General features: G+C 44.5%; 1 protein-coding gene across 5 annotated transcripts in view; it reads right to left on the reverse strand.

Annotated features, from left to right (window-relative positions):
* PFKP (phosphofructokinase, platelet) overlaps positions 1–23,972 on the reverse strand; it is a 126,581-nt gene that overhangs the window by 72,496 nt on the left and 30,113 nt on the right. For all 5 annotated transcript variants that reach the window (XM_077491115.1, XM_077491112.1, XM_077491114.1 and 2 more), the window contains exon 3: positions 801–878. In XM_077491115.1, the coding sequence (XP_077347241.1) occupies positions 801–878 (78 nt within the window). The remainder of the gene's footprint in view (positions 1–800; positions 879–23,972) is intronic.

Here is a 23,972-nt window from a genome sequence, read left to right on the forward strand (position 1 = left end):
GGTTCAAAAATGCTTATGCTAAGACATTTCAAGACAACCATCCACCACCATTGGGGCTTGCGTAGACAGGCATTAAAAAACGTAAATGTTGTAGGGCAGATGATAGTTATGAGGATGCATTTGACCTGCTGTGCTTTTCTTTAGATGTGGAATGTTCTATTGACATCCATTTGCAATCCAGGAATAGCAGTAATTGATAAAAGCACATACATTAAAGCCAAATTCCATCTATTGTAGTTTTGCATAGAAAGAAGGGTTAGCTCCTAAGCCTGGGTTCACACAGATGCGAATTTACAGCGGGTTTGATGCATTTAGGAACACATCGTATTCCATGGCTTTGGTTCACATCTATGCGTTGTGAAATTGGGGCGAGAAAAAAAAGGGTCCTGTGTGTGGGGGTGCGATGCAAATTCCTATGGTGCAGTGCAAATTTTATATGCATAAGCTTCAATTGAACTTGCAGTAAACTCTCTGCACACAGTTCACATTTCTGTGAATTGTTCATTGTCTGCCTCCTGAAATTTGTGGTAGAATTGCAGTAAATTCACACCTGTCCACCTCAAAATGCAAGGCAAATTCGCACCTCACACAGGACAAAAAACGGATCAAATTTGTAGCAGTGTGAACCTAGGCTAAATGATGCCATTGCCCCCTTTAAGGAGATTTTCCTCCACTTCCTGTTCTGTATGAGACCCATCAAATAGAAAGTGAGGATAAACCTCCCCACAGGGTAACAAAGACAGCAAAATTAAAAGAAAAATTTGTCTACAGTTAGAAATTTTATTTTCCTTACTACTTACCACTTGCAAGATGCTTGACACGCTCTCCCATGATACCTCAATAATATTGTTTCCACCATCCACCATACCCTGATAACCCTGAAAGATGAATAAAACAGTATATTATTTACACTAATAATTATACATATAGGAACAAAAAGGTCTTAATTTAAAGAAGAACTGGATCACAAGATCTCTGGATCGCTGTGAGAAGTACTGTATATAATGATGTGGTTTATGTTTACTTTCATGTCCCATAAACCTTTAGAGGCAAATTAGATAGAGAAATTGAATATTACATATTTCCTTATTAATATGGTGGCTCACTAATGAATTCTAAGCCTCCAAATCTTGGTTAAGGGGACAGTTACCGTAGCTGACGCAAACAAAAGGAATGTCACTGCAAACTGACCAGGTCCTTAAAAGGGCATCTTGTTCTAATGGGAGTTGGCTTGGGGGTTGACCATTCCTTAAACACTAATTCTATATACTATAGTTATAACTTGAAACTGTCAGTCTCACATCAGAGCTGCCACTAGGCATGTGTCTGAACCTGGTCTGTCACGCCGCGAAAAGCGGGCAGGGACTCCATGGTGAAACAGCATCTTTAGTTCTTGTCATATTTTCTAATATTATCTGTATCTGTCATTACTGCTCTTCAATCAATGTGTTGGTGAATTTTAATGGACATCTATGGGGCTGACAACTCATTCTGGCTGGCTGTAGAGCAAAACACAAAGGGCTGAAGTGTGCCAAGACCTGAACTTTGCAGCAGAAGATCCGTGGGTGGAGAGGTAAGCACAAAGGTTAATTGTGAAGCACACCATACACTGACCTCACTTCACTTTCAATTCTGCTGTTCTTATCAAAAGAGTAGACTGTAAAATGAAGCAACTCACTCCAACCAGTTTTAAGACAACCTTTTCCAATTGGGCTGCTTTAATGCATTGCAAGTAGTAGTCTAAGGTGACTCTATGGTGAACAACCTTCGAGATCCATGTATATCAAAGAACAGAAACACATTCTCTACCAGAGAGTGTTTCGTGAGTGTCACATTCACTGCTTTATAAACAGAACATGAGTGCTATTTGCAACACAAAATACAAAATAGCCTAAACTTTACAGACATTATAATATGTGCTACGAGAACTGCTTACATGCATGGCAGAAGGTCGACCAGATTCAGAAACAGATATACAAGTTTTAATGAGTTATTTAACCCATTCAGACAAAAAAGTATTTGTTTAATATTATTACAGGTACTTATATAGAGCCATCAATTTACACAGCGCTTTACATATATATTGTACATTCACATCAGTCCCTGACCTCAAGGAGCTTACAATCTAAGGTCCCTAACTCACATTCATACATACACATACTAGGGCCAATATAGACACAAGCCAATTAACCTACCAGCATGGTTTTGGAGTGTGGGAGGAAACCGGAGTAAACGGAGGAATCCCACACAGGCACAGAGAGAAAATGCAAACTCCGTGCAGGTAGTGCCGTGGTTGAGATTCAAACCAGCGACCCTAGTGCTAGGTTCAGAGTTCCTCAACAGAATGTCTTCAAAAGAAAAGTGCGGTTTCAAGAGATCCAGTAGTAATTGAGCTCATGTACCTTAATGTAGGTTTAAACTCTGATTGGACATTTAGTTTGCCAAAGGGTTGTGTATCTTAAACAATTGCCATGTTGTTTTACACTCTTTTTACCTTTTTTCATCTTTATCTGCATCTCAGTGCTGCTGATCTCCTCCGGCCCTTTTCACTTTCTGCACATTGTTTCTCTAGATTGGCTTCCTGATACTGAAAACAGTAGACTGCAGGTAACACGGGGAATATTAATTCGCTATTCTCACACAACTGGGTGGGCTCGGAGCGCTGTGCTCTACGCCCCAAGCCCACCCTTTTTTGAAGCCTATTAGAGCCTCTGGCTCTAATCACGTGTTTAGCAAAAAAATACTCCCTCATTGGAACCCATGCGTCCGGCACCCTGTATGTAAATTAGGGGGCCAGACACAAGAATGGGGGGGGGGGGGCTGCACCCGTGAGCCCCTAATGGACAGCCTGCCACTGATCAGTAGTGCCTGTTAAAAGGACCTTAACTCACTGACGCTAGCTCCCGCTGGGGTTTCTTAAAGTGTAAGTTCACCTTTACAGAAAATCTGTGAGGTGAACTTACACTGGACCCTGTCCCCATCGCACACGGTTCCGCTAACCTGGAGTCCGTCAATCGTCTGTTCTGACACATCGGAAAGCCGCTTTACCAGTCAGGGGATTTAAAATCCTGTGGCTTTCTCTCCTCTTTGCCCACGGTGACAGGACGGGCTACGCAGGTTCTGATTGGTCAACGCTGCCCATGTAACAATGTCGATCAAATAGAATGCACCTAAACATACCCCCTGACGAGTTACGTTTAGGAGATTAAGCCAAGGGGATTTGTAAGCCCAGGACCGGTGAGGCGGCTATGCAATGTCTCCTAGCGGGTGATCACTGGACTCCAGGTCAGTGGGATCGCGGGGATAAGGAGGGGGTCCTGGGTAAGTTCACCTTACAGATTTCCTTACAATGGTGAATTTCCAGATAATGTGGTCACTGTGATTGGCTGTCAATGAGGTCCCATGATTAGGAGCTCCTCATAATTTGAGACTGGGCACTGTGCTGGGATTGCATTGTAAGCACGCTCTCTGCACAAGCACTGGAGGTGGCCAACAAATATATTTGTACAGCTGGTGTGCTGACACATGTGTGTTACTCCATTGGGAGGAGATTAAGAGGTTGCTGTGTTAGCTGCAATTAACATACTCACAAGCCCACTGAATCCAGATCTGTTCTGCTGGACTCCCCCTAATGATGCAGCACCTCCCAATGCACCTTCCGGCTGCTGTCCCTCCATCCCTCTCCCTCTACACCCCCTTTCCCTCTCCATCCCTCATTCGTCTCAGACTCTAACCACACCCCATTTGAGCCATGCCCATTTAAGCTCCTCCTGCTATTTCGCGTAAACTACACCCATTTTTCGGACGCATTTTTCTTGTATCTATGCCACGCCTACAAATGCATGCCACACCCCCTAATTATAGTGTGACTCCTCTTACAGCCAAAAAAGTGTCCCTAATTATTTTTTTACAATGTTGGCAACTATGCTGTGGTCAGACTTAAAGATTGCTGTTCACAAGCACAAACCATCCAACTTGAAGAAGCAGGAGCAGTTTTGCAAGGAGGAATGGGCAAAAATCCCAGTGCTAAGATGTGGCAAGCTCATAGAGACTTATCCAAAGTGACTTGGAGCTGTGATAGCCGCAAAAGATGGCTCTACAAAGTATTGACTTTAGGGGGGCGAATAGTTATGCACATTGACTTTTTCTGTTATTATGTCTTATTTGTTGTTTGCTTCACAATAAAAAAAAAAATGTTTAAAGTTGTGGGCATGTTCTGTAAATTAAATGATGCAAATCCTCAAACAATCCATAATAATTCCAGGTTGTGAGGCATCAAAACACGAAAAATGCCAAGGGGGGGTGAATACTTTTGCAAGGCACTGTACTTACTGTATGTGAGCCCAGCTGGGGTGTCAGGGGGGGTCAGAGGTCACATAAAGTCTGACAGTTATCAATCATCTGCCTGACCTTATACAACCCATGCACATATTTCTATCTTGACAACTCCAGATACAAGTTTTTATTTTTTGACAAACAGATAAAGAAAAAAAATCTCATGAAATAAAACAATAAATCGAATCTGGACTTTTTAAAATGAACCGCAGAAGCTGGAATGTACTTCACTGCAATTGCTTTATAAAATGTTGTCAGTAATCTGACAGCATTACAGAGCAGTAATGTGGTTTACTAACGGGATTTTGCATTTACATGAATTTTACATAGACTCACAACCCACAGCGGAATACAGCACTTAATGCTATTTCAAGGGTGGCTAATTGCTCTCAGAAAAGATTTTTTGGCCTCACAGCTAGTTACCTTTTACAGGAAATTTTTATTATGTTATCTTTAGCCTGAAATAAAGAACAGAGCCCTACGTTGTGCAGACTGAGGCCGGGTTTCATCCACTGCTATACTAAATATGTACTTCTTATTAAAGTGGTTATAGACATGAAGTATGAAGAAAGCATATCCCTCTATAAAGTGTGTCAATTAAGAGCGCTAAGGGGTTGATTTACTAAAACTGGAGAGTGCAAAATCTGGTGTAGCTGTGCATGGTAGCCAATCAGCTTCCAGTTTTATTTTTTTCGTCAAAGCTTAGCTGAACAAGCTGATTGGCTACCATGCACAGCTGCATCAAATTTTGCACTCTTCAGTTTTAGTAAGGCTACTTTCACACTGGGGCCACCCAAGCGTTAGCACCAAAGCGCCACTTGTTTTAGCGGGGCTTTAGCGCTGTTTAAGACGCACGTTTCGGACCGTTAGCGGGGCGCTCTTTTAACTCCCGCTAGCGACTGAAGAAGGGGTTAAAAGTGCCCATATTGTTGCGCTTCCGAAGTGCTGTTCATTCATTTCAGGGCGTTTTGGGAGTGCTGTAAACCGCCCCCAAAGATGGGGCTTGCAGGTCTTTTTCTAACGTCCTCGGGATGCACTCGGGCTTTCACATTCGGGCAGCATGGGAGGCAGTTTTCAGGTGCTTTACAGGTGCTATTTCTAGTGCTAAAACACCCGAAAACTTCAGTGTGAAAGGGGTCTAAAATTAACCACTTAGGCTCAGTTGACACTTGTGCAATGCGAATCCGCTGCGGTTTCCCGCATTGCACCTGACTCACACTGTAGTTCACACTGCCATATGCGAACTGCCGGGAGTGTCAATACATTGTTAATGACACCCCCATTTCAGCTCGCATATCGCACTGCAAACTGACAGTTCGGACATGAATCGATTCTGGTGCGGTCTAAAAAAAAGGGTCCTGTGCGAGTCTGGTCTGAATGCGATGCAATATCAGCCATTGCATCACACGGACATCGCATGTGATTTGCACTGCAGTGCAGTGCGAATCACATGCAATCTTGCCCCCCGCACTGGTGTGAACCTGCACTAAGTGTAATTTCTGTCTGCTGCTCTCATCACTGAGCTCTGCAGAGTATAACTTCAGCTCCCTGCCCCTTTTTTCTAACACCTATAACAAGCTTTATCAACTCTGATAGTTGAATGGATGTAGAGAAGAGAAAACTGCAGATTAACAGGGACAACTTATGTAGGAGGATTTGTTACATCTCTGTGTATTACCTGAGGATAGTCACTTCACTGGGTATATGTAGGGGTTTACAACTAGTGATGGCCGAACGGTTCGCCCGGCGGTCGTTTCGCGGCGAATTTCCGACTTTCGCCGTCCGCGGGTTCGAACGCCTTTTTCCGTCGTTCGCCCCGGCGGACTTACGTGTTTAATGTATACAAGAACTTTAACCTTTCGTGACACGTTTATCATGTGTTACAGGACAACCAATTGAGACATGACAGCTCATGGACACTTGGACATTCCCCCTAACCTATAAATACACCCGATCCGGTGGCCATTTTACATTCTTTCTTCTGTCACTGTAGGGAAAGGATCCTGTGTGGAGTAGGGACAGAGAAAACGCTAGCTATTTGGTACACAAAAGTTCTTTTCAGGACTGGTATAGGTGTTAGGTCAGCAGCCTGAGTTTCTTTTGTCAGTTTAGATAAAGGGACAGAGCGCTGTATGCTGCTATTTTAGGGACAGCTCAGCCAGATTAGTCTTTCTTCATCATCATCATCATCATCATCATTAGCTGTTACTATCAGGTCCACAAAAGAGCTGTTCCAGCTAATCGTTCCAGCCTACTCTTTTTTGCCAATTTGTATAGGGACAGGCAGGAAGCAGTGTGTCAGGCAGTGAGGATAATTTTAAAGACTTGCTGTTACTATTAGTTCCACAAAGGTTCTTTTCAGGACTGGTATCAGTGGTACGGTAATAGGCTTGTACACGTATAATATTCTTTCTTCCAAATATAGAAAGAATATTATACTTGACTGCTGCCCTTCTGCTGCAGTCTGCTAATCATTCACAACTCACTTGTTCCACAAAGCTCTTTATCAGGACTGGTAACTTGGTCTGTCTAGGGTGCTACGGTACATAGGCTTGGGTGCGGTACAGTCTGCTGTTCTGTAAGGACCGCTATCGGTCCACAATAGATAGGGTTGCCGTGCACTACTGCTGACCGCTGCCCTATACTGCAGCAGTCCTTCAGCGGTATAGGGACTGACGCACAGTCTGCTAAACACTAATACACAACCTGCTTGGTCCACAAAAGTTCTTATAAGGACTGGTAACTTGGTATAGGGTGCTACGGTACATAGGCCTGAGTGCGTTACAGTCTGCTGTTCTGTAAGGACCGCTATCGGTCCACAATACATAGGGTTGCCGTGCACTACTGCTGACCGCTGCCCTATACTGCAGCAGTCCTTCATTGGTATAGGGACTGACGTACAGTCTGCTAATCACTAACACACAACCTGCTTGGTCCACAAAAGTTCTTATAAGGACTGGTAACTTGGTATAGGGTGCTACGGTACATAGGCCTGAGTGCGTTACAGTCTGCTGTTCTGTAAGGACCGCTATCGGTCCACAATACATAGGGTTGCCGTGCACTACTGCTGACCGCTGCCCTATACTGCAGCAGTCCTTCAGCGGTATAGGGACTGACGCACAGTCTGCTAAACACTAACACACAACCTGCTTGGTCCACAAAAGTTCTTATAAGGACTGGTAACTTGGTATAGGGTGCTACGGTACATAGGCCTGAGTGCAGTACAGTCTGCTGTTCTGTAAGGACCGCTATCGGTCCACAATACATAGGGTTGCCGTGCACTACTGCTGACCGCTGCCCTATACTGCAGCAGTCCTTCATTGGTATAGGGACTGACGTACAGTCTGCTAATCACTAACACACAACCTGCTTGGTCCACAAAAGTTCTTATAAGGACTGGTAACTTGGTATAGGGTGCTACGGTACATAGGCCTGAGTGCAGTACAGTCTGCTGTTCTGTAAGGACCGCTATCGGTCCACAATACATAGGGTTGCCGTGCACTACTGCTGACCGCTGCCCTATACTGCAGCAGTCCTTCATTGGTATAGGGACTGACGTACAGTCTGCTAATCACTAACACACAACCTGCTTGGTCCACAAAAGTTTTTATAAGGACTGGTAACTTGGTATAGGGTGCTACGGTACATAGGCCTGAGTGCAGTACAGTCTGCTGTTCTGTAAGGACCGCTATCGGTCCACAATACATAGGGTTGCCGTGCACTACTGCTGACCGCTGCCCTATACTGCAGCAGTCCTTCATTGGTATAGGGACTGACGTACAGTCTGCTAATCACTAACACACAACCTGCTTGGTCCACAAAAGTTCTTATAAGGACTGGTAACTTGGTATAGGGTGCTACGGTACATAGGCCTGAGTGCAGTACAGTCTGCTGTTCTGTAAGGACCGCTATCGGTCCACAATACATAGGGTTGCCGTGCACTACTGCTGACCGCTGCCCTATACTGCAGCAGTCCTTCATTGGTATAGGGACTGACGTACAGTCTGCTAATCACTAACACACAACCTGCTTGGTCCACAAAAGTTTTTATAAGGACTGGTAACTTGGTATAGGGTGCTACGGTACATAGGCCTGAGTGCAGTACAGTCTGCTGTTCTGTAAGGACCGCTATCGGTCCACAATACATAGGGTTGACGTGCACTACTGCTGACCGCTGCCCTATACTGCAGCAGTCCTTCAGCGGTATAGGGACTAAGAGTTTTGTCACAGGGTGATTTAAAAAATGACAGGCAGAGGAAGAGGCAGGCCCTTCCGCAGGGGTGGTAGGGGTAGGGCAGGAGCAACAGCCTTGAGCCAAAGTGGGAAGTTGCAGAAGGTGCGTTCAATTACTTTAAAGGACGCACCAGACTTGGTTGAGTGGCTCACTCAGCCTTATTCTTCTGCACCCTCCTCATCCTCTCGATCTGCACCCTCTTCTTCACTCTCTGCTATGTGCACCCCCAAAGACACTACCACCAACAACACCACCACCACCACATACCTTCCGCTTGAGTGCAAATGGGGGCCTTCATGCTCCAGTGTTTTAATAGGGACCCCCGTATAAAAAGCATGAGGGTCAAGGACCAGTACTGGGTGGCAACGTACTTAGATCCCCGGTACAAACACAAAATGGCGGAAATGTTACCGCCGTCGCAGAGGGCTGTCAGAATGCAGCACTTCCAGGCCTTGCTTCGAGAAATGCTGCATTCTGCTTTTGCGTGCGCTGGCAGAGGAGCAATTCCCACTCCCAGAGAAGGATTTGCGGGTACCAATCCAACAGCGCCTGCAAGAAGAGGCCGGTTTGAAGATGTGTTGGTGACTTCGGATATGAGGTCATTCTTTCAGCCGACCCATCGACAGGTGTCATCCGGATCCAGCATCAGGGAACGCCTAGACCGTCAGGTGTCCGACTACATTGGGTTAACGGCCGATGTGGACGCTCTGAGGAGTGATGAACCCCTAGACTACTGGGTGGGCAGGCTTGACCTCTGGCCAGAGCTTGCCCAATTTGCAATCGAACTGTTGGCTTGCCCCTCATCCAGTGTCCTGTCCGAAAGGACGTTCAGCGCAGCAGGGGGGATTGTGACCGATAAGCGTACTCGCCTAGCTCACGACAGTGTTAACTACCTCACATTTCTAAAAATGAATGAGGCATGGATCTCGGAGGAATTCAACACATGTGATCAGTAGACCATGTATATGTCTATAAACAATTTTTGGAATCAAGCACACAGACCTTCTTAATTCATTTGGCTCACTTCCCTGACCCAAAAAAGCACACCGTACTATATGCCCCTACCCTCCTCTTTGAAGAGGTTGAGCGGTGTCATATTTCTACTGGGGCTGCTTATTATGAGGGGTTCCCACCATCCCTGTGCTGTGCTGACTTCCTCCTGGGTGTTCTTATTATGAGGGGCTCCCACCATCCCTGTGCTGTGCTGACTTCCTCCTGGGGGTTCTTATTATGAGGGGCTCCCACCATCCCTGTGCTGTGCTGACTTCCTCCTGGGGGTTCTTATTATGAGGGGATCACACCATCCCTGTGCTGTGCTGACTTCCTCCTGGGGCTGCTTACGGTGCTGCTGTCAGCGCTGTATGTCACGGAGCTGCTGTCAGCGCTGTATGTCACGGAGCTGCTGTCAGCGCTGTATGTCACGGAGCTGCTGTCAGCGCTGTATGTCACGGAGCTGCTGTCAGCGCTGTATGTCACGGAGCTGCTGTCAGCGCTGTATGTCACGGAGCTGCTGTCAGCGCTGTATGTCACGGAGCTGCTGTCAGCGCTGTATGTCACGGAGCTGCTGTCAGCGCTGTATGTCACGGTGCTGCTGTCAGCGCTGTATGTCACGGAGCTGCTGTCAGCGCTGTATGTCACGGAGCTGCTGTCAGTGCTGTATGTCACGGAGCTGCTGTCAGCGCTGTATGTCACGGAGCTGCTGTCAGCGCTGTATGTCACGGAGCTGCTGTCAGCGCTGTATGTCACGGTGCTGCTGTCAGCGCTGTATGTCACGGAGCTGCTGTCAGCGCTGTATGTCACGGAGCTGCTGTCAGTGCTGTATGTCACGGAGCTGCTGTCAGCGCTGTATGTCACGGAGCTGCTGTCAGCGCTGTATGTCACGGAGCTGCTGTCAGCGCTGTATGTCACGGTGCTGCTGTCAGCGCTGTATGTCACGGAGCTGCTGTCAGCGCTGTATGTCACGGAGCTGCTGTCAGCGCTGTATGTCACGGAGCTGCTGTCAGCGCTGTATGTCACGGAGCTGCTGTCAGCGCTGTATGTCACGGAGCTGCTGTCAGCGCTGTATGTCACGGTGCTGATGTCAGTGCTCTGTATTACGGTGCTGCTGTCAGTGCTCTGTATCTCCTGCACCCTCTTGTTTGCCTACCCTGGTCCCTGACCTTCCCTCTCCTCCATTGCCTTCATTAGCTCCATAGTCCTGAATTGTCAGAACAATTTCCCAAATAAAAAAAAAATGCTTGTAGTTATCGATCCCAAATTCACCTCATACATGTATTATGCTATTGTCCAGGTGGTGGGACTACGTGCTACCCCCTAATAATTACCCCGTGGCCGCAAATTCGACCTAAAGGTTTGCGAAATTCGCCTCCCATTGAAGTCAATGGAGCCCGCGGCGAACGGTCGTTTTCGCGAACGTTTGTGTCCGTTCGCGTTTCGCGTTCGCGAAACGTCCCGTCGGAAGTTCGTCCATCACTATTTACAACCACTTGAATTATGGCCTTTTATATAAAGCTGACAATTGTTTGGGATCTGGCACATGTGTAGACACGCTGCTAGATCCGAAAATACCATGATCCTTTATCTTTCACTGGAAAGCTGCCTCCTGAGATATGTGATGTGGACATCCCAGGGAGGCAACATGTGACTGATCCCTATGTCACCTAGGCATGAAATCAGGAACTGGTGGCAGATACTATTTAAGAAACAAAAGGTAATTTCATTTTTCTAAAGCCTGGTAAACACAGGCTTTCAACAGAAACTGGCCGACGTTCGACCTGTGTGTACACCAGTCTGTCCAACAAAAGCCACAGAATGGTCACCTTCTGGTGAACGGGCATGCTGGAAAGCCAGCCTCTAATCGGCATCTGATTAGCACTATCAGAACCCAACAGCTCATCGGTGAGATCACTGTACTAACATTGCATAGGTAGTACATCAGCTCTTCCCGAGCTCCTCAGTTTTTTTTCATTGAGCACGTTGGGTTTAATGAAAAAAAAAACGTAAAGTGTGTACCAGGCTTTAGGTATACAAACTATCTGTGATAGGGAGGAAGCAGACAAGAGGGCATTCCTTGGGTGAAGGTGCACTTTAGTGCAGTGGGACATACACTTGTCCCTTTATGCCTATGCAAGTGAAAGGGTTTGATCACAGTGGTGGTTGTAGTCCAGAAAAAAAGCATTGTATCACATTGGGTCGCACAATGAAGGTGAACATGAAACGAATATGGAAAAGCTAGGACGTTAGCCTGGAGATTAGTCTGCACTATTGTGTTCCCCATAGCTACCCATAGTTGTGAAAGTTGGACAGGAGGAAAATCAAAGTGTTTCAGCCGTGATGATGAAGAAGTCTACTGCACATTCTATGGGCAACAAAGATAAAGAAAGAGGCGAAAACTGGAGCGCACAGAACCAAATGATTAACTGGATGGTAAAAACCACATAACTCGGGCTTGTCTAGTTCAAACATGTAATGTGATCAAACTCATTGGGAATGGTGAGCAGCAAAATGAAACCAGGCCACCAAAGAACTCAATGGTTAGACATCATAAAGCTAACAACAGTCAAAACATGAAATAACTAAAAGAAGCAGAATAAGAACATAAAATGTAGAAAGAGTTGGCCTATAGAATCCCTGAAAGTCAGACATGATCAAATAGATAACTTCATCAAGTGGAAGACAAGATAGTCAACTGCGACACCTGCCTTGTCTTGGGACAAACAATACAGCCGTGACTTTTTCCCCTGCAATCGATCAATGATCGACTGCGAAAGGCAGAGAACAATCCACACAGGGAATATAACAGACTTACAACACGTGGCTAAAGTGTATACATATAAGTATTCTGAAGAAACCAAACTTATGTCTCTGTCTCGGACAGCAGATACTTCTCAGCCCTTCTTTATTCATTTAGAAACCTGAAATCCCCCCAAGGTATACTATTGCAGGCAAGGTCACAGTATTACATGTGGCTGTTAGAACAAGTTTTTCTGGTTTTCATCTTCCTGAAACCTTCTTTGGTAACTTTCCAACCTGGAAACACTGAGCTGCTTGTTGAATGCTTGAAATTTAATGCCGGGCAACGTCATTAAGAATAACGACTATGTCCCCACAACATGAGGCACGGCTCCTGCACACACCCACAGTTAATATTTATGGCCTGATAGGTTTATTGTGGGAAATGACATCTATAAAAAGGCCTGACCCTGGAACACTTTATGATCAGAATTGCTAAGTTGCTAGGATCTAATAATGGGGTCTTCTAAATTTTAACATGCTCTGTTCAACAATACCAAAGTGCTGGAGACACCCTATTGTAATGTGCACTATATTTGTGAATGTCCTCACTTAGGGAGCACCAACAGATCCTAGCTATGTAGCAGTGAGGGCTTATTTATACATGCCTTGCCCCCTGAATAGTGATCTGTGGTGGATCACTTTTTGGAGGACGTTTGACAGCCGGTGAGTATGCGTTATGTCACCTCCTCGGCACCTGTGTTAACCCCTAAAAACCTGCACTACCAATTTGCAAGCACGTAAGGGCTTGTTTATATATGTGTCACATTCTGAAGAGTTATCCTCAGTGGATTACTTTTCAGAAGGCGATTGACAGGTGATACGGAGGCACGATTGTTACACGGCCCCATTCAGCTGAATGAGTCACGGTACTGCTGAACGCAACATGGGAGATCATGACTATGGTATTAAATATGGCTTGTTACCTGCTATACCAATAACCCCACCCTTCCATCTACTGACCACACTATGTAGAATAAAGGCCGTACACACGATCAGACTTTTTGACAACAAACATGCAAATTAGCTATTTTGGAGCAACATCCAACCGTGTGTACGCTCCATCGGACAAACTTTTCCAGTTTTCATCGGACTTTTGTTGGCTGTGTGAATGGACAAACTTTTTGACAACATAAGTCCGATGGAGCAAAGTCCGATCGTGTGTACGCAAAACCATTGGACTTTTGTGCAAGGTACAAACACGCATGCTCAGAATGCAAAAGATCAGATAACAATACAGAAGTTGACCAAAGGTGGCGCTGGAGTAATTGAAGTCCTCTTTTGAAGTGTTGTCAGTACGTTGAAACGTCACTACGTTCGTGTTTGTTGCTTAAAAAGTCAGATCGTGTGTATGCAATACAAAGTTGGAACTACGCCCTTAGTACAAATGTCCACGGGAAAGTTTGTACAAAGTCCGATCGTGTGCATGAAGCTTTAGAGTAAATTGGCCAATGGCCATAGCAGCCATTTTATTAATCAATATATAAATATCCAATAATTAACATATCAATAACATATCAAAACATAACATCCAGTTTATTAAAGAAAGGAGCCTAAGGTCCCAATAGGCTTAAAACCAAAACTGTACCTGCTAGTCACTTCTAAGGCCTCCAGTCGCAAAAAACACAGACTCAGAGACAACTCACAGGTACCCATACACCAACTGGGAGTCGTACCTCAGACGGGTCCCTACACCATAGCTTTTTGTGCCCATATGACCTAAAAGCACCTTGCACCCTGCCAATTGCCACAACCGACTCCCCCGTACACTCAAGTCCACAAAACACAAAATACCCACCAAATGTAGGTCCGGAGGGTGGGAAGTTGTTCTACACTCTTCTTCCTTCCGACTGGAGACCACCCCCTTGTTATGACCCCTAATCACTTCCCCCCAAAGCTCCATCCAGCCCCCATACAACTTTGAACAGCCCTAGGTAATACCCCTGAAACGTCCCTTGCTATTAACTCCCAGTGTCCCAAGCCCCTTTAGCCCCTGTCATGCCAGCCCTTCATTTATTGCCTTGGGGTTTTACTCCGGGCCTCTCTTTTTTTGCCGCACTGCAATTTCTTTCAGAAGAAATTAAATGGAGATCTAACAATGTACACCCTGCCTGCACCCCGGTCCTCACTGTACTTACCTCTGTGGGTGATAAGTAAGGTTGCCACCTCATCCCTTTAAACCCAAACACATATTAATTACACAGGTTCTGAGGCTAATTTAATGCAGATAAGGCACCAACTGAGTTTAATTACCACCTTAATCAGCCACAGAACCTGTGTAATTAATATGTGTTTGGGTTTAAAGGGATGAGGTGGCAACCCTAGTGATGAGCTGTCAATTTCCCCACAGCTGGTGTAGCGGTCCAGGGTAGATCAGAGCAATGCTCTTCGTGCTGACAATCAGAATCAAAGAGTTAGAATATTGAGGATTTCAAATCCCCAGACTGCTACATGAATTGAATAGGCACTGACAGCTCAGCATACATGGAGGTAAGTACATCAGGGACTCGGGGAGGAGGTTGAGGTGGGAAGGGTGTATGGTGTTACTTCACCTTTTTTATTTTTTTCTAAAAAGCTAAACTAACACTTTAAAGGATAGTTGGCCAGTGGTAGAAATGTTGATCAACCATGTGTTTTTACCACCTCCACCAAACCACAAGTGTAAACCTATCCTCATAAATTTCTTATACATCTCTTCTGTAAACATTAGTGGTAATGGTAATAGGTGTAAAGTACTGTAAAACCTGGGTGAGGAGATTTATCAAGAAGTTAACAGAATCCCAGCAATCCAGGGCAAATCTAACTGCATCCTGGTCAGCACAATGCATGGAGTTTGCATGTTCTCACTTGGCTTGCCTGGGTATCCTCTGGGTACTCCAGGTTTCCTCCCACACTCCAAAGACATGTTGGTTGGTTGGTTAATTAGCACCTGCCTAAAATTGGCCCTAGTATGTCAATGGGGTTGATTTACTAAAACTGGAGAGTGCAAAATCTGGTGCAGCTCTGCATAGAAACCAATCAGCTTCCAGGTTTTTTTTTCCTCAAAGCTTAATTGAACAAGCTGAAGTTAGAAGCTGATTGGTTTCTATGCACAGCTGCACCAGATATTGCATTCTCCAGTTTTAGCAAGTCAGCCTCGGTGTGTGTATTTACGTAGAAGAGATAGTAAACTTAGATTGCAAGCTCCTGCAGGGCAGGGACTCATGTGACAGTATGTAAAAGGACTAAATCACTGGACCTATATAAATGACTGAAGCCTGATAATAAATATGTGGCAGGTGTAACAGTTCACATACATTTAGCTATTTCCTCTTAGCACTGTTAATATAATAATAATAAAATACTTATTTCACTCTTCCTTCCAGTGTTTCTATATGCACTGAGGCAATCCCCAATTTGGATACCCAAAGCCTTCTTCCAAAAATTTGACTCCATTATAACCCACTTTCTGTGGAAATCTCACCCTCCCAGAATAAACAAATCTATACTCAAAAGGACAGAGGGTGGCCTAGCCTGTCCGGATCTTCATAAATATTTCTTTGCTGCACTACTGTCACACGCCCATAACTGGCTAGCCTCAGATGTAACCAATGCCGCTGTAGTCCTTGAAGCCTCGGTTCTTATGAGGTGCTGAGTAATGCATTTATATAGGGGAGAAAGAGCCCCCTCCCTATCCTCTCACAACCTCCATGAAGGCGGTGATCAGGGCTTGGCAATTGTTGATCGGTAAACTACAAAGGGATCCTCACACTAGATCTCCAGACACCCCCCCCTCCCCCCCCCATGGCTCAACCCACATTTACCAAAGTTTCTGACTATCTCAGACCCAGGGTTCTGGTCTACTAGAGGTATCAAAAACCTGTAGCATATCTGTATTAGTGGTTCCCTTCTGAACTTTGTTTCCTTCAAGGAGAAATTTGGGCTCACCAATCAAAAATTCTTTACATTTCTAAAAATTTGCCATGCCTTCGTTACCCAATTTGGTCCCACCTCCGGTACTTCTCATCCGGTCCAACCTAGAATCCACATTAAGGGATATTCCTCTGGTCAAACCCACCTCTACCATTTACAAAGCTTTATTGCCTTCAGTCCCTTTTGGTCTGGAGGACTTGCTCTCTAGGTGGCAGGGCGAGATCCCAGATCTGGATTCGCAAGACTGGGAGGACGCCTGGGAATATCTTTTCTTACAGCTGATCTCTGTCAAAATGAACCCAAATTCCTCCTCCAACTGCTGGAAGTGTGATATGGCAAGTGTTGACTTCAATCATATGTTGTGGTCCTGTCCCAGAATCCAGCCCTTTTGGGCGGAGGTCACAACCTTCTTTGAAACCTTGACCATGATTCATGTACCCCTGAACGTATCAATCTGTTTGCCTGGTCTGGTGGTCTCCTTGGCCCACTGCCGAGCAACCAGAATACTAATAGGACTTCTATTATTCTATGCTAGGAAGGCTCTACTCATTAAATGGAAACAAACGGAGGTACCTACTTAGAATACATGGAAATCGCTGATCAATTCAACGGTTCCACTATACAAAGAGGCCTATCTCGCCAGATGCTGCTCAACCAAGTTTGACAAAATATGGCGCGTATGGTTAGAATCAGACATCACGATCGCAACACAATAGGCACTGTTCCCGTTGATTGTCTACTTCAGCTAAAAGTCTTGTAGCAGTGAAGGCCTAATTTTGCCATTATCTGAAGGTTCTCCTAAGGGGACTATCCTCAACCTTAGCAGTTCTTCCCGACATAGTCACCTGAAATACATGACACACTATACTCCCCCTGTTCTCTCAATATTAATGGCACAACTAACTTATTTCACTCATTAAAATCTAAATCAATTTATAACTTTTTTGAAATGTGTTTTTCTGGATTTTTCGTTGTTATTCTGTCTCTCACTGTTAAAATAAACCTATCATTAATAATATAGATAGACTGATCCTTTCTTTGTCAGTGGGCAAACATACAAAATCAGCAGAGGATCAAACACTTTTTTCCCTCATTGTATATGCAATCATTAAAAATAGCTTATATGAGTAAACCACAAAATTGCACGTAATCTCCATATTAAAGTAAGATAATTCCAAGCTGCTATTTATAACCGGTTACAATGGTAGGCATACTTTTTTTTAAAAATAAAGTCCACTGTTTATGTTAAGCCAAAACTGTTTCTGTAACTTTCCTTGGAATGCAGGCCCGGGGCGAAGACTTGTTTTAACATGCTGGTGCTGTAAAATGCGTCTTAAAATTATTTGCTGTAACCTGTGCAGGAAAAGAGTCCCGGGAAATAGGAAGATGTATTGAGTTTAGAGGAATGCCATGAATGCTATACAACTACATGGATGGCACAGCTGGGAAATAAAAACAGTGTACATGTTTTTAGTGACTAGTCATTACTGGGGCTTCATAAAAAAGAATCCCACAAATGCAAAACAGCAATGATCACTTGGAAATGATAAAAAATTAGGAGTTAAAGTAAAAGTTAATTGTATTTTTTAATAAACTCGTAGTTTAAGTTACTATTGCAGTGTGTACCTTAAAGCGGAGGTCCGCCAATTTATTTATTTTTTTAAACTCAGCAGCTACAAATACTGCAGCTGCTGACTTTTAAAATAAGGACACTTACCTGTCCAGGGCGCCCACGATGTTGGCACCTGAAGCTGATCTATCCCTTGGCTGTCGGGTGCTGCTGCCGCCATCTTTGGTAAGGGCATCAGGAAGTAAAGCCTTACGACTTCACTTCCTGGTTCACTACTGTGCATGCGAGACTTGCGCTGCGCTATCCCACTGGTCCCTACTGGATTCTGGGACCTGTGTGTGGGGGGGAGAAGGCGGCGAAAGTGGCGTAGATACCCGCGGGTGGCTCGGAAGTGGGAGCACTGGAGCGCTGGCTGCTCCCCCCTGAAAGGTGTTAAATATGACACCGGAGGGGGTAGGAACCGGAAAAGCGGTAGTTCCATTTTTGGGTGGAACTACGCTTTAAGCTGAAGTATAGACAGGGCTTTTTTTCAGCTGGAACTTGGGAGAACGTACCTCAAGAACTGAATGTATGTAATGACAAGGAGTGCTGGGGTGTGCTGGAGGGTCTATTGATGCTGGCTGCTGGGGAATCTATTTTTGGGGGGTCTATTGTTGCTGGTATTGTTGCGGCCAATTGTTGTTGCCTACAGGGGATCTATTTTATGTCATTTCTGGTTATTAACAAATTCTATACAAATTACTTATCACCACAAAAAGATACTTGATTCTGTATTCTGTAAAAGAGTCAATACTGGGAGGTAGGTAGGGGGTGGAACCAGGGATTGGTCCCCAAAGGTGGATAGAGGGCAGAGACAAGAGGTGACTTGAAATGGGGAAGTTCCTGCACCTATTCTCTGTGAAAAAAATCCCTGAGTATAGGTATGGCATTTGTTTTCATAGGTACATAGGTCCAGCTTGGATCTACAGCAGGTAAGTATGTATATGGCATACCTGAAAAATCACTGTGGAAGCTGGAAATCACTGTAGTAGACACCACTACTACACTGATCCCCTCTAGGTTCTGAATCCTGTGCTGAGCAGTTACCCTGTTGCATTGTGAATACAGGAGGCCACTCGTTTACTAGAGGTGCCATTCAAGGAACACTTTGGATTTTCTCAATGAATGCAAAGCATTCTCTGATTGGACGAGGTGAAGAGGTGGGCGGTGATGCTTCAGTGATTTCCAGCTTCCACAGGGATCTCACTATTGCATACTGCATGCATAATTACATTGGTCCAAGCTAAACTATGTAACTATGTAAAAATTGCCATATTTAAACTTCAGCTTCATGGCTACCCTTTTACTAAAGGAGAAGTGTGGGAATATAGAAATATAAACATACATGCTTTCCTAACTTCTGCATCATCACTCAGATGCTGCAAGCTGACCCAAGCACTGAGCAATCACATGACCACTGATCATTCAGTTCTCAGTCTTCAGTTAGCAAAGAGTGGTGACTGTGCTCTCTCCTGCAGCACTCACTGGAGAGCTGGCTGTGACTCTATGGTGCACTGAAAGGCTAAGCCAGCTGCCTGTAAGGCATCTGGGTGGATCCTGACATTATTGTCAGGATATATGCAGAGTCTGAAGTGGCTCTGTGACGTTAGCCAACAGTGGACTTTTGCCTAGTGTCAGCTGATTCTGGGTGACAGGAGAGCAAAAGTAAATGCACTCTCATGACCCACATGAGAAGTATGGCCAAAAGAAGCTTTGGCCATACATCTCTTTTAAATCTAAGACCTAGTATGGTTCAGGCTTTATTTACACTGGCAATTACATACATGCGTTTACATGTATATATAGGACGTTTGTAAACAAATATAAACGCATGTAATTATTTTAAATGGTATCATTTACAATGTGCATTTACTTGTGTTTAGGTGTATTAAATGAAAAATAGAAATCTGTATGTTCAGGGGCATATTGGATACTCCTAAAGCATCTAACCGTAAGTACAATTAGAAGCAGGAAAATGGGATCTGGGAAAGTTTTGCCCAAGGACTTTTATGCAGCTAAGAATTATCAAACTAAATATTGTAAAATTGGTAGAGTATTTATTAGCACAAAAAATTAAAATTAGAACACATGATGCTTAAAATATGAGCTCTTGTATACAGTATAAAGTATATCCCCAATATCACATTAATGGTGTCCTTAACAATGGCAGGACTGAATCCTATTATATGAAGGAATTCCCAAGTGGTGATCCTGCCAAAAGACACTCCCATTATGTTTATTTATAAAAATAATTTATAATTATATTTATGATTTCTCCTGCATTTGGGATGCAAGGAACCATTTAGGGGGACCTCCTATACTCTGTTGTGTGCAGCCCAACAGTCAGTTTCTGTGCAGCATAATGCTCAATATTCAGCGCAATGAAAACTATGAACACCCTTTACAGCCAACTACTCTTTTTTTCTTGAGCAAGGGGGCTCAAATTGCGTACTTACACACAGGCCCATTGCATTCAGAAAATGTCCCTGCCTTACTTAAATAGTTTTTTTTTTTCATATACTTGTGTTAGTGAAAGAGATAAGAAATGTGCAGCATGTTACAAAGGAAGAATATGTTAGGAATGTTTCCGGCGTGGAGACTCAGGGAATACGATGTGATTAGGGAAGCTTTCTTCCATGCTAAGCCTGTATATACTTCATGATGTGCTAACTGCAATGTCCAAACCCCCATTCTAATTTTAAATGCCCTATTTTCTCTTTGTGTGTACGCCTGATTGTTAATCTGGTTTGACATTTTCGGTTATATCAGCAGAATCTCCGTTCTTACTGTACTCTTACTGTTCTGTTTCCCGGCCTGACGTGTTCCCACATAGACTTCTTCAAATTATTTACATTTGAGTTGAGGAAATTTAGCAATGGGCCATCTCAGGCTAAACAGACAGAAATTCAAGAGAATTTCACTGTAATATTGCAAGCTAACCTTGCTTTAGGGACAGGATGAAAACAGTAGACTAGTACTTACCTATAACATATATTTGTTTCAACAGCCAGTGCATTGATTTTGGTCACTTGGTGTCTGATGACGCAGATTTTTGGAGAACCTTGTTCAGGCAGAGGCATTGGGGCAGATGTACTAAAGGCACAAAGGGTTGATTTACTAAAGGCAAATAGATTGTGCGCTTTGCAAAGTGCAGTTGCTTTCTGCGAGTGCATTAGCTCCAGAGCTTAGTAAATGAGGTAAGGATTCACTTTGCAAAGAGTACCCAGTCACATGCAAGGAAAAAAAATAAAAAAAATAAAGTATAGCATAGGTTGAAGGTGGAAAAACATGCGGGTTTACAACCTCTTTAAGAGACATAGCCAAACACTGGAGTGAGCGTGGCGTAAAACCAACTCCCAGCATGCATTCAATACCCAATATAAATCTGCCTTCTTAAAATACAATTCCTCCCTCCATGCTGCCAAACAAACATACTTTGTCATGCTCATTAATACTCTGTTCTCCAGTCCTCATCATCTCTTCTCTACTTTTAACTCTCCACTTTCTCCACCATCATCTCCACCCAGTAACTCGCTCAGTGCTCACGAGATTGCCAATCCCTTCAAAAACAAGATTGATGCAATTCATGGAGACATTTCTACTGCACAGACGTCTAACCCTTTAACATACCCTGTACTAATCCACTTTCAACACTCTCCTCTTTTGACCTTGCTACTAAAGAAGAGGTCTCCAAAGTTTTCTCAGAAGCCTGCCGTACCACCGGTCCCCTGGATCCTGTTCCCTCACATCTACTACAGTCACCCTCTTTTTCTATCTTATGCTCCCTCACTCACATCTTTAATCTCTCCCTCTCTACTGGCACCTTCCCCTCCCTTCTAAAACATGCCCTGATCACCCCCATACTTAAAAAACCCTCACTGGATCCCACCAACCTGAACCCATCTCCTTACTCCCGTTTGCGTCAAAACTTTTAGAACGCTTAGTCTACAACTGTCTTGGCTCCTACCTCACTGACAACAACCTTCTTGACCACTTACAGTCTGGCTTCCACTTGCTAAACTCCACTGAAACTGTCCTACTGAAACTCATTAATGATGACCTACTAACTGTTAAAATCAATGGCCACTACTCCATACTCATACTACTCGACCTCTCTGCAGCCTTTGATACTGTTGACCATTCCCTCCTCAAAAAACTCCACTCTCTTGGCCTTCAAGACTCTGCTCTCTCCTGGCTCTCCTCCTACCTATCACAGTGTTCCTTCAGTATGACCTATAAATGCCCTGTACACACGGTCGGATGTTCCGACGACAAAATCCGTTGGATTTTTTCTGACAGATTTTGGCCCAAACTTGTCTTGCATACACACGGTCGCACAAAGTTGTTGGAAAATCCTATCTTTCAGAACGAGGTGATCTAAACCCCGTATGTCGGAACTATAAAGAGGGCAGTAGCCAATTGCTTTTTTCTCGTGATTTATTCTGAGCATGCGTGGCACTTTGTCCATTGGAATTGTGTACACACGATCGGAATTTAAACGATCGGATTTTGTTGTTGGGAAATTTTAGATCCAGCTCTCAAACTTTGTGTGTCGGGAATTCCGATGGAAAAAGTCAGATGGAGCAAACACACGATCGGATTATAGGAAAACACGATCCGATTGCACATTTTCAGTCGGAAAGTCCAACCGTGTGTACAGAGCATAACTCCGTCTCCTCCTCTCCACTTCCTCTTTCTGTAGGGGTGCCTCAAGGTTCTGTCCTTGGACCCCTTCTCTTCTCCATTTACTCTTCTTCCCTTGGTCTGTTAATAAACTCTCATAGCTTCCAGCACCTCTATGCTGATGACACACAAATCTATCTCTCTTCTCCTCACCTCACTCCTTCAATCTCCTCTCGCATTACTAACTTACTAACTGACATATCAACATGGATGTCACACCACTTCCTCAAACTCAATCTTTCCAAAACTGAGCTCATAAACTTTCCTCCAGCCCGTGCCTCTCCCCCTGACTTCTCCGTCAAGATCAATTATACAACCATCAGGCCCTCCCCCCATGCCAAGGTACTAGGTGTAATACTAGACTCTGACCTGTCCTTTCAGCCTCAAATTCAATCACTGGATTTGTACCCAAATCCCCTCTGAAACATCTCCAAAATACGCCCCTTTCTAACCGTCAAGACCACTAAGCAACTTCTTCACTCCCTTGTTATCTCTCGCCTTGACTATTGTAACTCCCTCCTCATTAGGCTACCTCTCCACAAAGCTACCCCCTCTTCAGTCTATCATGAATGCCGCTGCCAGACTCATCCACCTTATCAACTGTTCGGTGTCCGCCACTCCTCTCTGCCAATTACTCCACTGGCTTCCCATTTCCAAAAGAATAAAATTCAAAGCACTAATAATAACATACAAAACCATTTACAATTCTGGCCCGGGCTATATCACCAAACTTATCTCCAAATATCACCCAAACCGTCGCCCTCTCTGCTCCTCCCAAGACCTTCTGCTCTCTAGCTCCCTTGTCTTCTCCGAGCAGGCTCATCTCCAGGACTTCTCCAGAGCCTCTCCTATCCTCTGGAACGCACTACCCCAATCTGTCCGGCTATCTCCTACTCTGTCCACTTTTAGGCAATCCCTGAAAACTCATCTCTTCATGGTGGCCTATCCTGCCTCCAGCTAACAACCAAATCTTCTACTCCCCTCATCTGTTCATCCCTCACAGTCCCTAGCTTTTGTTTCCCCAGCCCCTCCCTCTTAGATTGTAAGCTTGCAAGAGCAGGGCTTCTCTAACCTTCTTGTTTTGAATTGTACTGTTAGTGTAGTTTCTCCCTGCATTGTAAAGCGCTGAGCAAACTGTTGGTGCTATATAAATCCTGTATAATAATAATAGTAACCAAATCCCAGGCCGGTCACAACCTAAGCCCAGCCCCACACATCCCTTTTGATCCATCACTAGCTTCACTGGTCAACAAGAATGAGTAGAAGATAGAATGGGTTGGTCAAGCATGGTACTATCAATGGTAATGGTAAAGCCTTGCTTATGAGAACAGCCTGAGATTCTCTCTTTATAGAAAAGTTTGGGAAGCTGCTGCAGTTATGTGCATTTACCCCTAGGTCGCCTTTTCC

The sequence above is a fragment of the Lithobates pipiens genome, unplaced genomic scaffold (assembly GCF_037356315.1).
Source record: "Lithobates pipiens isolate NorthernLeopardFrog02 unplaced genomic scaffold, aLitPip1_a1.2 Scaffold_19, whole genome shotgun sequence".
Classification (NCBI taxonomy): domain Eukaryota; kingdom Metazoa; phylum Chordata; class Amphibia; order Anura; family Ranidae; genus Lithobates; species Lithobates pipiens.